General features: G+C 37.3%; 2 protein-coding genes across 2 annotated transcripts; one reads left to right on the forward strand and one right to left on the reverse strand.

Annotated features, from left to right (window-relative positions):
- Window positions 1–345: 345 nt before the first annotated feature.
- On the forward strand, window positions 346–1755 carry LOC139741869 (uncharacterized). Its single transcript, XM_071652445.1, has 2 exons — window positions 346–1197; window positions 1246–1755. Exons 1-2 carry the CDS (start codon window positions 346–348, stop codon window positions 1753–1755), a joined length of 1362 nt encoding a protein of 453 aa, XP_071508546.1.
- A 9899-nt stretch (window positions 1756–11654) lies between these two features.
- LOC139741872 (FAS-associated death domain protein-like) lies at window positions 11655–14677 on the reverse strand. Its single transcript, XM_071652448.1, has 3 exons — window positions 14320–14677; window positions 13022–13048; window positions 11655–12053 (listed from the first exon to the last, which is right to left on the reverse strand). Exons 1-3 carry the CDS (start codon window positions 14666–14668, stop codon window positions 11785–11787), a joined length of 645 nt encoding a protein of 214 aa, XP_071508549.1. The 5' UTR covers window positions 14669–14677; the 3' UTR covers window positions 11655–11784.
- Window positions 14678–17465: the final 2788 nt, after the last annotated feature.

Here is a 17465-nt window from a genome sequence, read left to right on the forward strand (position 1 = left end):
AGCGATACGAGTCCTTGCTGATCCGCGACTTTGGTCACTTTGGGGCTGTCCAGTGGTCAGCATCTTCTACAAAAGGGCCCTAATTAAAAATATTTTTATGTGCCCGACACCATGCCCCGGAATATTAAGACATTCGACTGGATGGATTTGTCTCTAATCCTGTTCTAGGATACATCCAGCAATAAAAGATCTTTAAATACTTCTCTTAAGTTGCTCTCAAATATCATGAGCGCCCTATTACACTGACTTTGCTCGTATCATTTTCATTCTGTCAATATTTCATTTTGTGTATAATTTCAATTATTTCTTGTTGCGTTTGCAGTGTCCTAGACTCGCAGCATCGCTATGTCAGCGTCAACCGATTCCCAAGCCTACTACAAGAAGCGGCTAGACAAGTGGCGGGCGCGCTCGGCCAGGGTGTTCACACGTGCGCAGAGCCTAAACAGAACTCTGGACAAACAGCTATCGACCGCCGTCAAGAGTCTGGAGCGGAACCGCGACCTTGCCATCCGAAGGGACCAGGAGAGAATTTGGCTCGTCACCGGCTCGAAGATTCCTGCACAGAAGTACACTAAAGATGACTACCAGCCTTCGTATTTGGGCAAGCACTTCAACGCCACACTCCCAACGCCGCAAGAACTGAGCTCCTTATTGCCTAACAAGAAAGCCAAGCAGCGTACACAGTCTGCGGGAAACTACACTCAGTTGTCCCGCAGGAGGTTGTCGTCAATGTCCACGGATGATTTGAACATCTACCACTACCGCAAGGCCCTCGAGTCCCTCCGTGACAAGTATGCTTCATCGCCATTGTATAGCGAGGCTATAGTCGAAGGGGAGGAAGAAGGTATTGCTGATGAGACAGTGGAGACTGGACAAGTAAATACGGATGTTAGGAGTACTCCAGCAACACCAATCGTCCCTTCAGCAACGCCAGAACAATCCCCCGTCCTGCCCCCGCGGCCCAAAACCGCCGTGGAGTTAGCGGCACTAAAAAAGCGCGAGCAGCGGGCACGCTCGCCTATTCCGAAAGCCGCAAGGCGGCGAAAGAGACGCGAATCTATTCCCAACGCGACCGCCCTCATGATTGAGCAAGCCCAGGATCCGAAGAACAAGGTCCTGCGGACAAACTTTCTGGACATGTACCAACGACAGCTTGTGAAGCACCAGCGCAGGATGTCCACTATCCAAGAGCACCGTGTTGATCGTCAACGCCGTAAGAATGCTCCCCTGTCAGCACCGCCAAAGAGAGCCGATGTCCTTGCCAAGTGGGAGAACGACTCCCGACCAGCAACTGCCCTAGGCGTAACCGAGGAGGAGGAGGAGGAGGAGGAGCCTTACCCTGACGATGATGAGGAGGAGGAGGATGTATTCCAGGAGGACAAACAGCCCCCGTCACTACGACAGAGTCTACAGTCCATGCGCCGAACAAGTCTGGCGGCCGTGTCTGGAATGAATGCTCTCCACAGTGAGATCAAATCCGTCAACAGCTACCGCAAATTCAAGCGGGAGAGTCTTGGGATCCTTGAGAATGACATTCCCAGCATTGATGATCTGGAAGAAGGAGAACTGTTCGACGAGATGCGAAAGGTTCGCTACATCCGATGGGGACAGGACGAGGAACTTGTCGAGGAGCTGAACGAGGATCAACCTCTTGTCAATCAGCTGCAGGCATTGACGATAGACACAACGAAAAAGCCAAAACGATTCTTGAAGAAAATGAAAGAACACAATGAACCATCTGTCAATGCAAGATGATACAGTATTTCATGTGCTTTCAATGATAATTTCCTATTTGAAACGTTCCTGAAGTATTCAGGCGATGTTGTCATATCCATTTCCTTAGGAAATGTCATACATTATTTCTATTGAAATATTGTGGAAAATCAAACCTATTTTGATCTGTGGAAAGTAGAATTTTACTGTTATTATGTAGGACTATAATATTTATGGACTTAATAAATGCTATAAGAATAGTGAAACATTATGTGAAAAATTGACGAAAATCGGACCATCCATTCGAAAGTTTAATTGGTTTCACGCACTGTCTCTGGGGGTCTGTTTCATGAACACTGATAAGTAAGATTAATCTTTCGATTGATGCAATTCCAACAAGTTTCGTTCGACATGTTCGATCTGCTATTAATCTGTGCTTTAAATCAAGCGCACGGTTCATGTATCTTTATGAAACAGACTTATGACCAGGATTTTACGCCCGATTCGCAGAGTTACGCTCAAGATATCAAGCGTGAAGATCAATCGTAACTCTTTGTGAAGCAGGCCCCTGGTTTTTACTTTGTACCAGTTTGTGATGTAATGATATCATAATGCATTATTGATATCATTTATTTTGAAGATATTTAGAATAAAAAAGCGTGGAGCAAATGCACGCCCATCCAGAATTACTTTTCCTACATTCACTGGATTCGCACATGCAGTGTGAAATTTTCCCCTCAACGCTACATTGGGTCTTCTAATAACCATCAAATCTTTGAAATCTTTGAAAACAATCGTGACATCGGAAGCTGTTGTTGACACATTCCAATTCGATTTGATAGAGTTGTTTGTTCAGTGTGCCAGAGATTAACAGAAAGATGTGCAGGGGAAAATACAACAGTATAACACATGTATTTGGATTGATATTTATTTTCAAATTGTGAATTCTTACACGACCCCTTTCCTCTGGCTCTGACCTTTTAAAATCTGACATTCTTACCTGACATTTGCACCTTAGTTATTTGATTATTCAATCAAACTTATTTTGTTAATCTAACTTATTTTGTTACAAAAAGTCTTAACAAATTAGAACCAATACCATCCGACATCCTGGAAATGATAAATCAAACACTTCATGTGACTTCTCAATGACTCTGTATATTTCTCGTCTCTCCATCAATGATACATTATACATTACATATTCATACACAGAAACATGTGTATGTATATATATATATATATATATATATATATCCGTTGGGTATATATCCGTCGGTAGCAGCTGCAGCAGACAAGGCACCAAAACAGAGGTACGCCTATATATATATATATATATATATATATATATATATATATATAACAGACATATACATATATAACATACTGGGATCTCCGACATGTTTTTTCCCCAGTGACCTCATCATTATTTTGATAGTGGTCAACATAAAATGTTACCATATTCAATTATCACCCTAACAAGCTAAATTTATTATGACAGGCCGAAACGAGACAAAATAATAGTTTTCAATTCTCACTCGATTCAATTCTCAACGGTGACGCTGGTTTGATCTATTTTTGCTGTCCATTTAAACTGTTATTCTAACAATGTATCACATGTAACCTTTAGTCGTATGAGATTATGTTAAATTCTTTGAGCATGGAAAAGCATGCTGATATCCTCATGATAGCTGACACCATGTATAGTTATCACCTCACAAAAGATTGCAAAGTCGTTGTGACATCATACAACTGTATAATAGACTGAAACTGAGCGAGTTTATTAACAGAGAAAATCCTCATTTGCACGTAATTCATATTTCCATCAAATTTCACCTATATAAGGATCACAGTTCATATTATAACCATTTCTTACTTTATCAACATATAAGATATATGTATGGTTATAAATGTATGTATGCATGCATATATATAATATATATATTATATATATATTATATATATATATATATAATATATATATATATATATATATATATATATATATACACATGCACTGTAAGCTGTATCTAAAATCATCCATAATCAGCAAGAAGTTAATGTGGGTCCCAATACCACACCCCCTGCTCCCGCACACACACAAGACCCCGAAAATGTCTCGGTAGTTAAACAATAAAAATCAAATAGTAAGCTTACTCCCTTTAGAGCAGTGCTTCTCAAGCAGTAGGCCGTGAAGCACTCGCAGGTGGGGCGTGATGTCTTACAAAATGAAAATGAAGCATACAGTATTTGTATTCGATCTACGCATGCAACTTTGCCTCAAAAAAAAAAAAAAAAAGATGTTGAGAAGCGCAGCATCAGTGTCGGTTGCAATATTGACGACAGAAATACAGTATATGCACTATCATCATTGTAAGTATAGTAGCGTGTTGGAGGAACTATGAAGTGCAAATTCATGTTGACTTGTTTGATTTATAATACCATGATCATTACTTGTATGGCCACAAAAATATCTTAATACGTGACATATATTTCATAACGATATTTAAATTTTCTTCAGATAACTTAGATACGCCCCCCCCCCCAGCCAAAAACAAACAAACAAACAAAACCTTCCAAACCAAAATTCTGCCGGTGACACCATCAGTCAATCATTGCTCAAGTACATGTACTAATAATGATCGACACGACAATGGAATGCACCTTCCCTTTCATGAACCAAGCATAACTTGCGTGTTTTACCGCAATATCTTCTTTTGATTATATTGATAACATGGAAACACGCAAATTACGCGTAGTCGGGTGCATTCCAATGTCAATCACATTAGTACATGTACTTTAGCAAAGATTGACAGATGATATCACAGGCAGAATCTTGGCTTGGAAGTTTTGTTTAGTTTTCAAGTAATCTTAGGAAAAATTGTCGAAAGTTATTATGAAATATATGATATATATTTTGATACATCGTATTCATTTGGCCACTTACGAGATGTCGAGGATATATCATGAATCCACTCGTCATCATGCATTATGATCCCCAGCGTAGATGGCAGCATTCAAATTGAGATCCCCCAAGACTCTATGCACTGCACCGGGAATATTAGTACCTTCGTGATCACTTTGTCGTCCCAGTTACAAAAACAAATTTTTGGGAAAAGACCTATACATAATAATATTAATAATGATAATGATAATGGTTATCATAATAATAATAATAATAATAATAATAATAATAATAATAATAATAATAATAATAATAATAATAATTATTATTATTATTATTATTATTATTATATTATTATTATTATTATTATTATTATTATTATTATTATTAGTTATTACTATTATTATTATTATTATCATCAGTTATTACTACTATTATTATTGTTATTATTATCATCAATTATTATTATTATTATTATTATTATTATTATTATCATTATTATTAACATTATCATTATTATATGTGATACATGTGGTTTATGATCGGGGACCCCTTTACAGCATAAACCTTATTTGGAGGCTGCATACGCTTCCTTTTAAATTTTGGGAGACTACATTGGTTTAGGGATCATATTTTCAGCAAAGATTTAGAAAACGCATAGCTGTTCTGAGTGGGGAAACCATAGTCTTAATGTTCACATAAACCGATAAGTCCATTTCTTAAGATTTTGAAGTACGGTCACTGTCATAAAGTACAAAATAATAACTTTTAAATGATATATTGGTCATTACATATAAAGGTACATTTTTGAAGTTATGGTCAAAAGAAGCAAAAATTTTCTTATTATTCTCTGTATTTTTCTTGACATTTAATTGCAAATATCTCCATTTGGCAAATATGGACTTATCGGTTTTTGCGAACAAACTCTTCATATGATTTTTAAAAGTTATTTAAAGAGTTTGAGCTGATAACCTCCCCAGACAATTTCAGGACTAAAATGAAACAAGATGAATTACTTTGTAGATAAGAAACACAAAAGACATTGAATCTTTCATGTATTTGATGCATTTTTTTTCCATTCATTTGTGATAGGTTTGTCCGCTGAGAATTATGTACATGTGTGAGACCAGAACTACACATTCAATTGTAAAGGCTGTACTAGTGTGCACTGGATAGCTTAGATGTGTTACATCCTTCGTACCTGTCTAAACATACTAGTCACAAATACAGCAGATTCTCAATCTGAAGAACATTGAAATGGCAAACTCTCATTATCACACAGTAAATTGTCTTGCCCTGAAGTTAAATGTTATTAGTATACTATTCCTTCTTTTCAAATCAAGACAAAATAAATCTTGATACGAAAAGTGTTATCACTAGTTACAACGAGTATGTTAAAATGGAAAGTCATGGTGCATGATTTTGGAGACATTATTCTTTTTTTAATTAAACAATAAACATGTATTTGACAGAAATATTACAGAAGTGACCAATAATATTTCAATACTGATCTTGTTTATACCTATAAATATAAATCAATTCTTATTCTGGTATATAATGAACTAAAAAAGAAGAAGAAAAAAAAAACAGGACGTTGTCATAATGCCAGAGCAGTCTAGTGAAGAGTAATATCAAAATATGTGTAAATTAAAGTCATACAGCTGTTTCAATGGTTCAAAAAAAGAAAATGATATAATGCTGCATTTCACTCAGATTAAATTCACTTGATTTAATTCTTCAAATAATGGCAGCAAAAGATCCTTACATTTGAACAAGTATTAGGAGCAAGGGTAGTGTTAGATTACAGCTGAAATGATAAGATACACTGCTGTATGATCCACAAAATACAGAAAAGACAAACAAGAAGTGAGAAATTGTGAGGTAAAGGATGCCTGTATCATCACCAGGTGGTGAAACATTATACAAGTATTTTAGCATCCTTTTTATAATAAAACACTGGTGGCAAGACTTCATTTCTATGACATACAATGTATATGTAAAATTCTCAATCCAACTGAACAGAAAACTAGAGAAAGAAAGGAAGGAGAGCAAGACACACTGTTCTTGTGTAAAAGCTGCACATACACAAATTCAACAAACAAAAATGCTACAAATCTGCAAATATGATACATTACAGCACGTAATGGGTGCATTACGATTTTACAGCCACTGTACATATATCACTTTCACTTTTTGTGTACAAACAAATATATCTGTTTTATCTGATATATCGGATTTGATGTCAATAGCATCATAAAATACTCTAGTATGCAGAAGCCTTCTCAGGGATAGTTTCCTCAGGCATACCTGTTGATTACACAATCTGTAACAAACTAAAAATGAAAAAGAAAATACATATATACAAATTTGACAATATAAACATAAAATATTTCCATCCCACTTCACATCACTCAAGTTAGAACACAGGTCAAAAAAGATAAATTTATTTTTTTTTTTTAAAGAAAAAAAAAAGAGATTGTTAGGCAGAGGGTGAAGATATCAGGTATGAGTTTTCTTCAGTTTGTCTGCCCTCTGTACAAATGATATTTGTAAGGTTGTAAGTGATCTACATTTTAACAAGCATATTGGAATGTTTGTTAAAATGTAGATCAGCAGTTGCAAATTTCATTTGTACAGAGGGCACACAACTTGAAGAAAACTCATACCTGATAAATTTGAAACAAAGGATAGGGTCTATGCATACAGCAAATGCGAGAGAGGGTAAAGATGCATATCATGCATGTGCAATAGGTTGTGTATATATTATTATACATATATATAATGTGTGTTTGCGTGAGTGTGTGTGTGTGTGTGTGTGTGTGTGTGTGTGTGTGTATACTCATCTACCTACAACAATTTGGCTGTCTATTTCTCTAGCATTTGTGCTGCTCACACATCAACATTCTGTCAACTATTTAGGATGACACTTCTACTTAACCCGTTGAGGACGAGTCCCGAGCATACTCGGGCAGGTGTCTAAGGAAAATGTGTGTTATGGCAAAATCAGTCCATCCTCAACGGGTTAAACTTCTTTGCATATTGCATTATACTAACCTATAGCCTATGTAATGCAGCAAAAGCCACTTCCAGTATTTTACAATTCTTTTTTTTTTTTTGGGGGGGGGGGGGGGTGGGGATGTGAGATGGGATGTAAAAATGTCCTACCATTGACCTTGACTGCCCCCCCCCCCCTTTAGTTTGGTCCCGCAGCACCCTACCCTTCATCCATAAAAAAACATTCTGCAGCCCCTGCAGAAGGGTGACAGCTTTACATGTAAGTTCCCACTGAAAGGTGAGGCAAAGAAAAGAGTTCATGATCTTTTCAGCTCTAGTCTTATTTGAAATACTGTAAAAGTGGATATTTTCGCAAGACTAATTTTGCGTGCTTGGCCAGGTAAGAAGAGTTTCGCGTGTTTTTAATTCCGCGGAATCAAGACATCAACTCCTGGAACATATGGCACGCAAACATATCCGCGTGCTTTCATTTTTGCGCTAGCTTCTGGTTGCGCAAAAAATGCGCAAAAATTTCAACACCGCGAAAATTTCCACATTTACAGTAGAGCAGTCATGTCGATAACTTGTTTGTCAATGCTTACATATGGACGTTCGTGTTGAGAGCATTCAAACCATTCAGACTCACCAACTCAGTTTAATGTGTCAGGCAACTGGTAGAGTATGTACATGTAGTACCAGTGTGGTTCTTGGGTCTATCAGCACAGCAGATGGTCAATTAGGAAGAATCCAAAACATGCAGTAAAATAAATTTGGAACCCCAATTCCTAACACATGGAAATGCCCTTCAATAGATACTTGTCTCAAAAGTTCCAATACAAGGAAGCAAGAACTCTGTACAATGTAGAAGGCTCCTGAGATCACTGCTTGCCTTACCTTAATTAGGGGACTGGTGGCCAAACCCAAGCCTAGTACCTCCTTGGGCAGATCAGATATTTGGCATTACTTAGGCAAACTTCTCAGTATTCTTTGTGTTAATATGTAGGGCCATGGGGATCAAGAAGAATCTGATGCCATTATTGGTTGACTTGATGAATAAACTGTAGTGCATGCGGGTCTAGGGCAATTACCCCCTGGGCAATTACCCTGGACCCTTCCCCTGGCCCTAATCCTAATCCTAATCCTGATTCTAATACTAACCCTAACTCAAACTCCTAACCCTGAACCTAAACCTTACCCTAATCTTAACTCTAACCTTACCACTAACCAGTATGTAGCTGGGGGGTAATTGCCCGGATACGAGTGCATGCACATGCACATACCATAACAACCAGAAAATTTCCTGAGCAGCAAACTTTCATGAGCCAAGACTCGCAAATTAAAATGTCCACAAACATTTTTCTCAACACAATGCACCAAATGCTAGTATATGTAGTGTACAAATAATTTTTTCATGGTTGGCAATTTGTGAAAGTTCCATGCCACGAAAAAGGCTTTGGCTTCAATTCACGAAAGTTTCATGCTGCGAATGTTTCTAGTTTTACAGTGAATGGATTGGTGGCATTGTGTGTTCAGACATACCAGTATCTTCCCCTCCCATCATCCTTCCCATTCTCTATAGAGGATATCTTTTTCACTTCTGCACTTGTGTATATTGTTGTTAGAGTCAGGCTGCTGATTTTGATAAACATTAAACAGGCCTTACACAGCTGAGATTCTTACCTGGGGGGGCTGTTCATAAAGTTATAAACGACTTACGAGCGACTGGTGATCAGTTCTTGCGCTGAATTATGGATATTCTGTTCAGTATAGCCACATCAGAACTGATCACCAGTCCCTTGTAAATTGTTTGTAACTTTATGAACAGCTTTATGTAACAGGGCCCTGGGGTATAATTTTTCTGGTTTGGTTTGTTTGTTTGTTTGTTTGTTTGTTTTTTTTTCCTACCTACTATAGATCTACTGTTTGTATTCTCTACACTTCCTTTCCTTTTTTGCTCTATCCCTCTTTTCTTCTTCTTTTTCTCATTTTCTGTTCCCTCCTCACTGACATCTTAGTCATTACAAATGAGGGTCGTGTGTACAGTAAGGAAGATCAATTATTCGGATAAAGAAATATGTACATATGATACACTTCTTTAATCAAAGATATTGCTTTCCAAAACATTGCATTGTGCTGATCTTGCTTTCACACCTGTCATTTTTTCGATTCTGGTTCCATCACTTCCTCCTTCGCTAGTACCACATTGGGACACAACTTATATTTAGATTAATACAGGTAAAAGCACAGAATATCCATCCTAAAGATCTGAATTTTGTAAATTGGATATTCAAGAACATGACAAAATGACCAGGCTGATACCATTTGCCGACTATTGCTAGTCACCTCAGGCAAACTGTGAGGAGTCGGCATCTTTCACCCGTTTTCTTGAGTGGGTACGTAGGTGGACTACTTCACTGGATTAGCACCTCCTCTTTGTGTTGAATGAATGAAGTGGCTTCTTTTATGTATGTGGGTCATGGATGATTCACATACAGGACCTCAATTTAATGTCCTATCCAAGGGACAAACAGAGTGTTTTGCCTCTTACTAGAGGGGACAGAATGCTTACACACAACACTCCTCAGTTTGACTCGGGAATCGTACACAAGTCCTATGGATCTACAGACAGACGAGCGACCCGCTGAGCCAAATCACTGCCCTATAAATTGGGCATGGTACTTGAGTTTCGCAAGATTCGGGCTATACCGGTATTGGCACAGCTTTGAAAAGAACTTGACCACAGAGTCATATGCAATACATTGCATATATGTTGTCTTCCCAAAGTTACGAGTTGGTTTTTGTTTGTTTGTTTTTTTCAATTCCTGACTACCCAATCAACTTACTCTTTAGCCTTTTGCTATGATCTATGCAATCAGTTCATTTTCATGTTCTATGGAATTTGTAGATGATGATGTTACTGATATGTGGCTCTTAAATTTTGTCTCTAGGGCTAAATGTATAGCATTGCGATGCTCATTTACATAGAAAATTCTTTCATGAATTGCTGAAAAATCATACTGTGCCACCTTCAATTGTAATATGATTTTATACTTGATTTTCAATCACTTACCTGCCACAGCTCTGCTAGATTAATGCCATACCTGGCAAGGCATACGTAAATAATGCTTGGGAGAGACAGATGCTTTTGACTGAAAGCAGTAAAGTGAAACCAGACAGAAATTCCATCCTGATATATTGCCTTGTATGAAAATAGAAAAATCCAAGAAGTAGATTAAATTATGAAAATTCAGGAAAAAAAATCAGACACATATAAAGAAAGAATGTAAACTGTAGAAGTTTAGTGAACAAAAACAAATTGACAATTTTGTATGACATAGGTGTAGAGCCGTTTTCCATTGAGTTTGTACACAGAAATTTACCGATTTAAATTTTCTTCCAAGAAAAAATTTCTCTTGACCAGTTCTTGATATACGACAAGACTGAGACGTTTTTGCGTGTCCTCCTCAGTAAGTTCTGTCTGTGCTCAAATTTTGAGAAAAATAAAAATTAGCAAAATTTTGTAGTAAAAGCAAACAGAGAGCTGTTCAGTATCTACATAACAAAGAGTTGCCAATTCATCTTACTGTCAAAACCTTTACTATGCATAACCTTTTTTTTTTATGTGTCCAATCTTTTCCCAAACTTTCACTGATTTCTTCTCTGATTTTTTTGCTGTCATTTGATGCAACATAGTGTCAGGATGAAATTTCCCTTAAAGCAAATGACTGAAAAATCTGAACTAAATCAAATCAGACTGACATGTGAACGCCAATGTGGCCACAACTGTCATGTAACTGGCCAGTCATCTGAAAGGTAATTCAAAAATTTTTGAATATGAGTAGACAAACAGTGTGATAATAATTGTAATTTGTTAGAAAGCATAGTCATCAAACAGTTTCCTGTGAGAGATCTGAAATTAGTAAATATTTCCTTCAAAGGGACAGTAAAAAGTAGTGTCCAGGACATGAGCATATTTTCCTTTTTATGTGTGTGTAATATGTTTAATGAACCGAGTAGTCATAGAGTTTTTTCTGTCCCTCTCTTCTTTTCTAATGCTTTTTTCTATCTAATGCTAATCTTCTGTATCCCAAGTTTGTCACTAGCAATCAGTTTAAAACGAGCAACAACTGTCACCCTGATTATGTGGCTGTTGTGTTCATATAGCCAACACATGGCTATTCAAATGGTATATAACCTTCAACAATATCGGCGATATAATTCATCTTGCATTGTCTGAGGGCATTCACCAGTGTATCCCTGTTTGCAGTATGTGGGTTGCGGCTCTGCCACAGGTACAGGCATTGCCTGGACTGTTCTCGGAGATTGCGGATATTTTCCTCCGTAATACACTGAATGTCCACCTCTGTCAGTCGCATCTTCCTTGCAAGCTGGCGCCAATCCCGGCCGATGTTTTCAACAATGATGTCGAATTCCCGACTCAAATCTGGGGTGGTAAAGAAGGAAATTACGATTGTTGCAGGTCAACATACAGGTGCATATCTGTAAAATGAAAATACACTGTACTCTGTTTACTGAAAAACAAACAAAACAGGTGTGTAAAAATTAGAATGAAAAAAACTTGTTGCAATGATGTGCTTCATTGTAGTATCTATTTCAAACTAAAAATGTGTGTGTGTGTGTGTGTGTGTGTGTGTGTTTGTGTGTGTGTGTGTGTGTGTGTGTGTGTGTGTGTGTATGTATGTTGGTCAACTACTAGTGATTATGCCTTGATTCAAGTGTCAAGATTTAAAAAAAATAAACAAACATCACAGGGTGTTTATATAGTTGGCAATATATGGCAACATGGAATCCTTTCAGGTATGACCAACAAGCTTTTCAAATTTTCGGCAATGAGAAGATATAAATTTACATATTTTCTGATTTGAAAAAAAAAGTCACCTCAAAATCTACAAGTGCTAAATATTGAAAAGTTTTTTATTAATCAGCTAAAATGACCTTCAGATGAATAAGCAAAGAATGGATTGTCCCCCCCCCCCCCACCCCCCAAAAAATAAACAAAGGAACAAACAAATAACCAAACAAACCACAGTTTACACACATTACTGATAGGCTTCCATTTCTTATTCTTTTTCCCACCAGGGATGCCAGCTCACCATCAACTTTAAATTATCAGTCCTTCCTGGTATCATGGTCAGTTTAACAGAAAATTTGTCATTGGAATGTGAGCCATATACACGTCTGTGTGATGACAACTTTCATATTCACTGGATGTTTAAATTCTTCCTTTGATGTACTCATTGGCTTTTGCCATTGACAATACAGCAAATAAAACCTTTGCAGCATATTTGCTATCACTGATGTTCATGCTGAAAAAAAAAAGTTTCTCTGTAGCTGAGAGATGCATCATGGGGAAAAAGAAAAGAGAGGAATAAATACAATGCTTTTACTTACCAATTCCAACATTTTGCATACTGTAAGCTGTAAAGGAAGAAACAGAAATATTCAAATTATAATTATGATGAAAAAGCACTTGATTTACATCTTTTAGAAGGCAGAGGAAATAATATTACCGTTAACATATGGCAGGAACAAGTTTTTTGTGCTTTTTACTCTTTGTGAAAAAAAAAGGTGAAATTCTCTTTATGATTTCTTCATATCTGTACCTTAAACTGTGACATCACAAATTATTGCAGTCTTCTTATACAGTGATGGTGGTACATGATTTTAACTTAAACTTTATACATTCATAACATTTCAACTGATTGTCAGTTTCCTCAAACTTAACTACTACATTGTATTTCTACATTTACTGACTTGACATGCACCTTTACATTTGAGGCAAATTCCCCTGTAGGAGGACACGTATCACAAAAGCATGAAATTGGATGGGAATCACTATATAAAAGTTTTTTTTTTTTTTTTAACTTGAAAACTACTGTATCTACAAGCAAATAATTGCATATTATGTGTACTTCTACCCAAAATTAGTCATTCAAATCTAACAGCACCAACACTTGCTATAAATGTGGCAGGAAGAGGTTGGATTTACAACAGAGAAAGAGCACAAGAATTGCACCCATCTGGTGCAACATGTTCCATTTCTAGAAAGGTCACATACAAATAAAAAACAGTTTCTATAATGATTGTGTAGTTTTTTATATTTCAATAGAAGAATATTTGTATGTTATGTATATTATTGCAAAATGTGTACAAAATTCTGCAATTCAGCCTTCTCCATGGCTGCAAATGAATTTTATTCAATAAACCGTTACCATACCATACTAACAATACCATACCATAAGAAGGGACCACTAAGCACAACAGGTACGCTTTATTTGTTTCTCTAAGGGCTGTTATGATAAATATAGCACATTTCTCCCATGATTCAAGAGAACACTTGTATCACAGAAGGCACTACACCAAAATCAAACTATAAAGCACTGTAATAAAGAATATGAAAAGTGTAAATACAACTGAATAATGAAAAATTTTACTTACAAATGTACCCCCACCCTTCCACCCACAAACATGTACCCAAAAGAATGGTAAATTAGTAATAAACTTGTAATCCAATCTTCTTTTAGTGTGACATTATGCTACATTTCTGCCCTTACTCCAACAGGTATTTTTCTTGTTTCTTTCCCTTTTTTCCGTTCAAACTATCAGGTGTGAGATTCATAAGCATTTTTTTGTTTTCATTTCAGAACATTTTGTAAATGGCAGGACAGAAGAACAACAAATATAGTCACCTGTGTTATTTGCACTAGTTGGTGCTGTCACAATTCCGCCAGCTGCTGACATGCCAGGGTGCCTCCCACCGAGGTACTTTAGTCCATAATCACGCAATTTGTTCTCAAGATCTTTCCTTTGTACATAGTCTAGTACATTTGTGACAAAGTCCACTTTATCCTTTGAGAGGGCGTCAAGCTCTTCAAGCTTCGTCATGAGTGCAACGCCATCCTGTATCTCATCCATGTCATATTGCGTGAAGCCCGGCAGGTCTTTGCACAAAAACTTGAAGGTGTCAACTTGCCCCTGTGTTAGGGATGAACCTATTGTGTGCAGAGTCATCTTGTAGTCAAGAGATTGTCGATCCATGGCTACTAGTTTGACTAGTTACATCTGTGGAAGGCCAAGCGAAATTGATTTGTGCAGATCAAGCACAACTTTCCAATCTTATTTCCCTAGCAAAAAAGCATTCACTGGTAAGTTTTTATCATGAATAAATAAGTAAATTAATCAATCAATTAATCAATTTCACTACTTATAACATATAGCTAGCCACCCATAATTCAACCATAATGTCATCCAAAATGCCACCGCAGGATATGTGTGCTTTTGCATGCGGTCAAATTTTGGCAGAGGAGGTCGAATCTTGGTGCGGGTTTTTCAGGAAGAGTATTAGACAGAAAGATCCGTCTGTCCGGAGGACTCTTTTGTATTTTGCCATTAACGCTGTCCTCCGTAGACAGACGGAAGGTTGTAGTACCCATTGCTGTGTGGATGTTCTTAACCACTGTCTCTATGGAAAATTGGGTGAGGTACCTCACCCTTCTCGATTGCGTCTAATTCACGGCCCTAGGTCGGCAAATTTAAGCTTGAATAGTTAAATCAACTATTCAAGAATAGACTACACTCACCAAATTAATGAATAATCCAATATTTCGGTAGAATTTTCAACGCAAAACAGACATCAACTCGCCCGTCGCGTCGTCACGTTCAAACTGCAGAAACATACAGTATGAATCTATTAGCCAATCACATGCGAGGTAGTTTCTACGTGTTTTTTTTACTAAAATAAGCACCTCGCATGTGATTGGTTTACAGATTCAAAATGGCGACCTACAGCTAGCGAACGGCGATGTTGCGATATGGATAAAATTTCTGCATTATAACCGCGTTACTGTGAGTATTTCGATTGCAAAATGTGAGAAATTCACCCCAAATATTGCTGCATAATGTATCATGTCATGTCAAACTTGTTTGAATGTAAAAAAGCTGTCTGAAATTTGGTTTATCGTAACGTTTGATCTGTGCGCGTTGCTCCACACAGGAGCTGGGATCATTGACTTCGGTCTGTATACGGAGGGGATCCGTGAAGCCAGACGCAGTCTCCGCGGAACATTCCCCGACGGACAGATACAGACCGATCTTTCGGTCAAGAAGAGTATCTACTTTACTTGTCTCTGCCTCTGCCTTTTGAAAAGAATAGGAAGAAAAGCAAGCCACCCACCATTTGACCATAATGCTGCCTAGATCTAGAATTGCTATCCCGACGACCAGATAGACGTCTAGATATTGTTGTTAGACCGATCTTTCGGTCAACATGGCCAATTGGCTGAATTCCTCTGAAAATTACATTCATTTGAAACCGGACAGCCCCGGCTGACATCGCTCTCGTTCTCTTGTTCTTGTATTTTTGTTTTACCTAGCTAGAACTCTGGGAGTCTGGAATAGAGCAAGGACTACTAGGAAGTGTGTGAATACTTCCTTGCCCAGTAGGTACGGTACACGTATTATCACGTGTGGGTCTAAGTGAGTATCAGCCCTGGCAAGGTAGGCCACGCAGGCAGGGTACAAAAAAACCCCAAAACACGATTATCTTACCAGCTCTATCTCTTCCTGGGTATTCAAGCTATCAGTGAGTGTAGTCAATGGCATAATGTAGCTGCATTTGCGAAAATGAGTGCCATAACTGTCATCCGGCAGTTACTGCTGCTGGTATTCAACCGTCGTAACGTTTAGGTATAGCATTTAGCACACAGTCTAGCAAGGGTGGCATTTAAATGTACGTAATAACTGACAGTGGCGTCACCTATCTTCTTCCAAGTTAGTGCATCCCTCTTGCAGAGTACTAGCATGGAGCTGTAGCTCCATGGTACTAGTATTGTCGCACCTATGCAGTGGTCTGTAGTAACTGTACCATACAATGGCAAAAGGGGAATTACGGGTATAGAGTTCTCGAAATAGCATTTTATACATAGGTATTTCCCCCAACAAAATTGCGCGTACACAGAAAGATATTTTCTTTTCTCCCCCCCCCCCCCTCTTTCTTTCATGTCGATAATCACGCTAGCTAGGTGGGAGACACAATTGCACAGAGGGTCCATTTTATTTATTTATTTATTATTTTTTTTTTTGGTATTTTGGCAAGGATCCGTAGGATCTTTGATTTTGCCAATAGAAAGCCCCACTTTGTGCATATGTTTTTCTCTCTTTTCTTCTTCTTTTTTTTTTCTTTTTTTAAACATAAAAATCTAATTCAGTTTTGGTATGTAATCTGAATCAGATGTAAAAAAAAAAAGTTTCGAATTGATAGTTTAAAAAAATGTGTGTGATGTTACATGGACAAAAGAGTTCTGTTGAATATGAAAAGTATTAATTGCTCTAAGGGGAAGAAAAGTAAGCAAAGTCATTCACAGGGAAAAGCAGGTTGAGGGTAGTTCATTTTATGTAGAGACTTATTTGTAGGTCCCTACTGTATATGAAGCATAATAATCCTATATTTTATTAACTTCTCAACAAGTAATGTGTATGTTCTATTGTGATGAAAGCGAAGGAACCTTTGTAATGCGCATCTATTTTTCACTTGTGAAAAAAAATACTAAGAATAACTTCTTTGGAGAGATTGTTTTAATTTATTTCACTTATTGGTTATAGGTGGGAAGGTATTCAAGTTGATGTTAATGTAGAGGAGGAACAGTTATTACATTTTTTTTTTACTAAGTAGGCCTATGATTTTCACCAGTTACAGCAGAACTAAGATTATTTACACAGATTTTGTTATGAATAATTTGTTCTGATTTGTCACCATGGGAACTAAAATATAAAAAATAGGTATATGAATGATATCATGATACATATAATGTATATGAATCGTTTGATTGCAATATGA

The sequence above is a fragment of the Diadema antillarum genome, unplaced genomic scaffold (assembly GCF_040938485.1).
Source record: "Diadema antillarum isolate AM-2024a unplaced genomic scaffold, OU_Dant_1.0 seq00000958_RagTag, whole genome shotgun sequence".
Lineage (NCBI taxonomy): Eukaryota > Metazoa > Echinodermata > Echinoidea > Diadematoida > Diadematidae > Diadema > Diadema antillarum.

Excerpts from the sequence above, each read along its gene's own strand:
- LOC139741869 (XM_071652445.1), top strand. The coding sequence starts at position 346 with ATGTCAGCGTCAACCGATTCCCAAGCCTACTACAAGAAGCGGCTAGAC. Across the intron at positions 1,198-1,245 it reads CCACTATCCAAGAGCACCGT|AGAGCCGATGTCCTTGCCAA; the intron begins GTTGATCGTCAA and ends GCACCGCCAAAG.
- LOC139741872 (XM_071652448.1), bottom strand. The coding sequence starts at position 14,668 with ATGGATCGACAATCTCTTGACTACAAGATGACTCTGCACACAATAGGT. Across the intron at positions 13,049-14,319 it reads AACTAGTGCAAATAACACAG|CTTACAGTATGCAAAATGTT; the intron begins GTGACTATATTT and ends CTTCCTTTACAG. Across the intron at positions 12,054-13,021 it reads TATGCAAAATGTTGGAATTG|ATTTGAGTCGGGAATTCGAC; the intron begins GTAAGTAAAAGC and ends TTACCACCCCAG.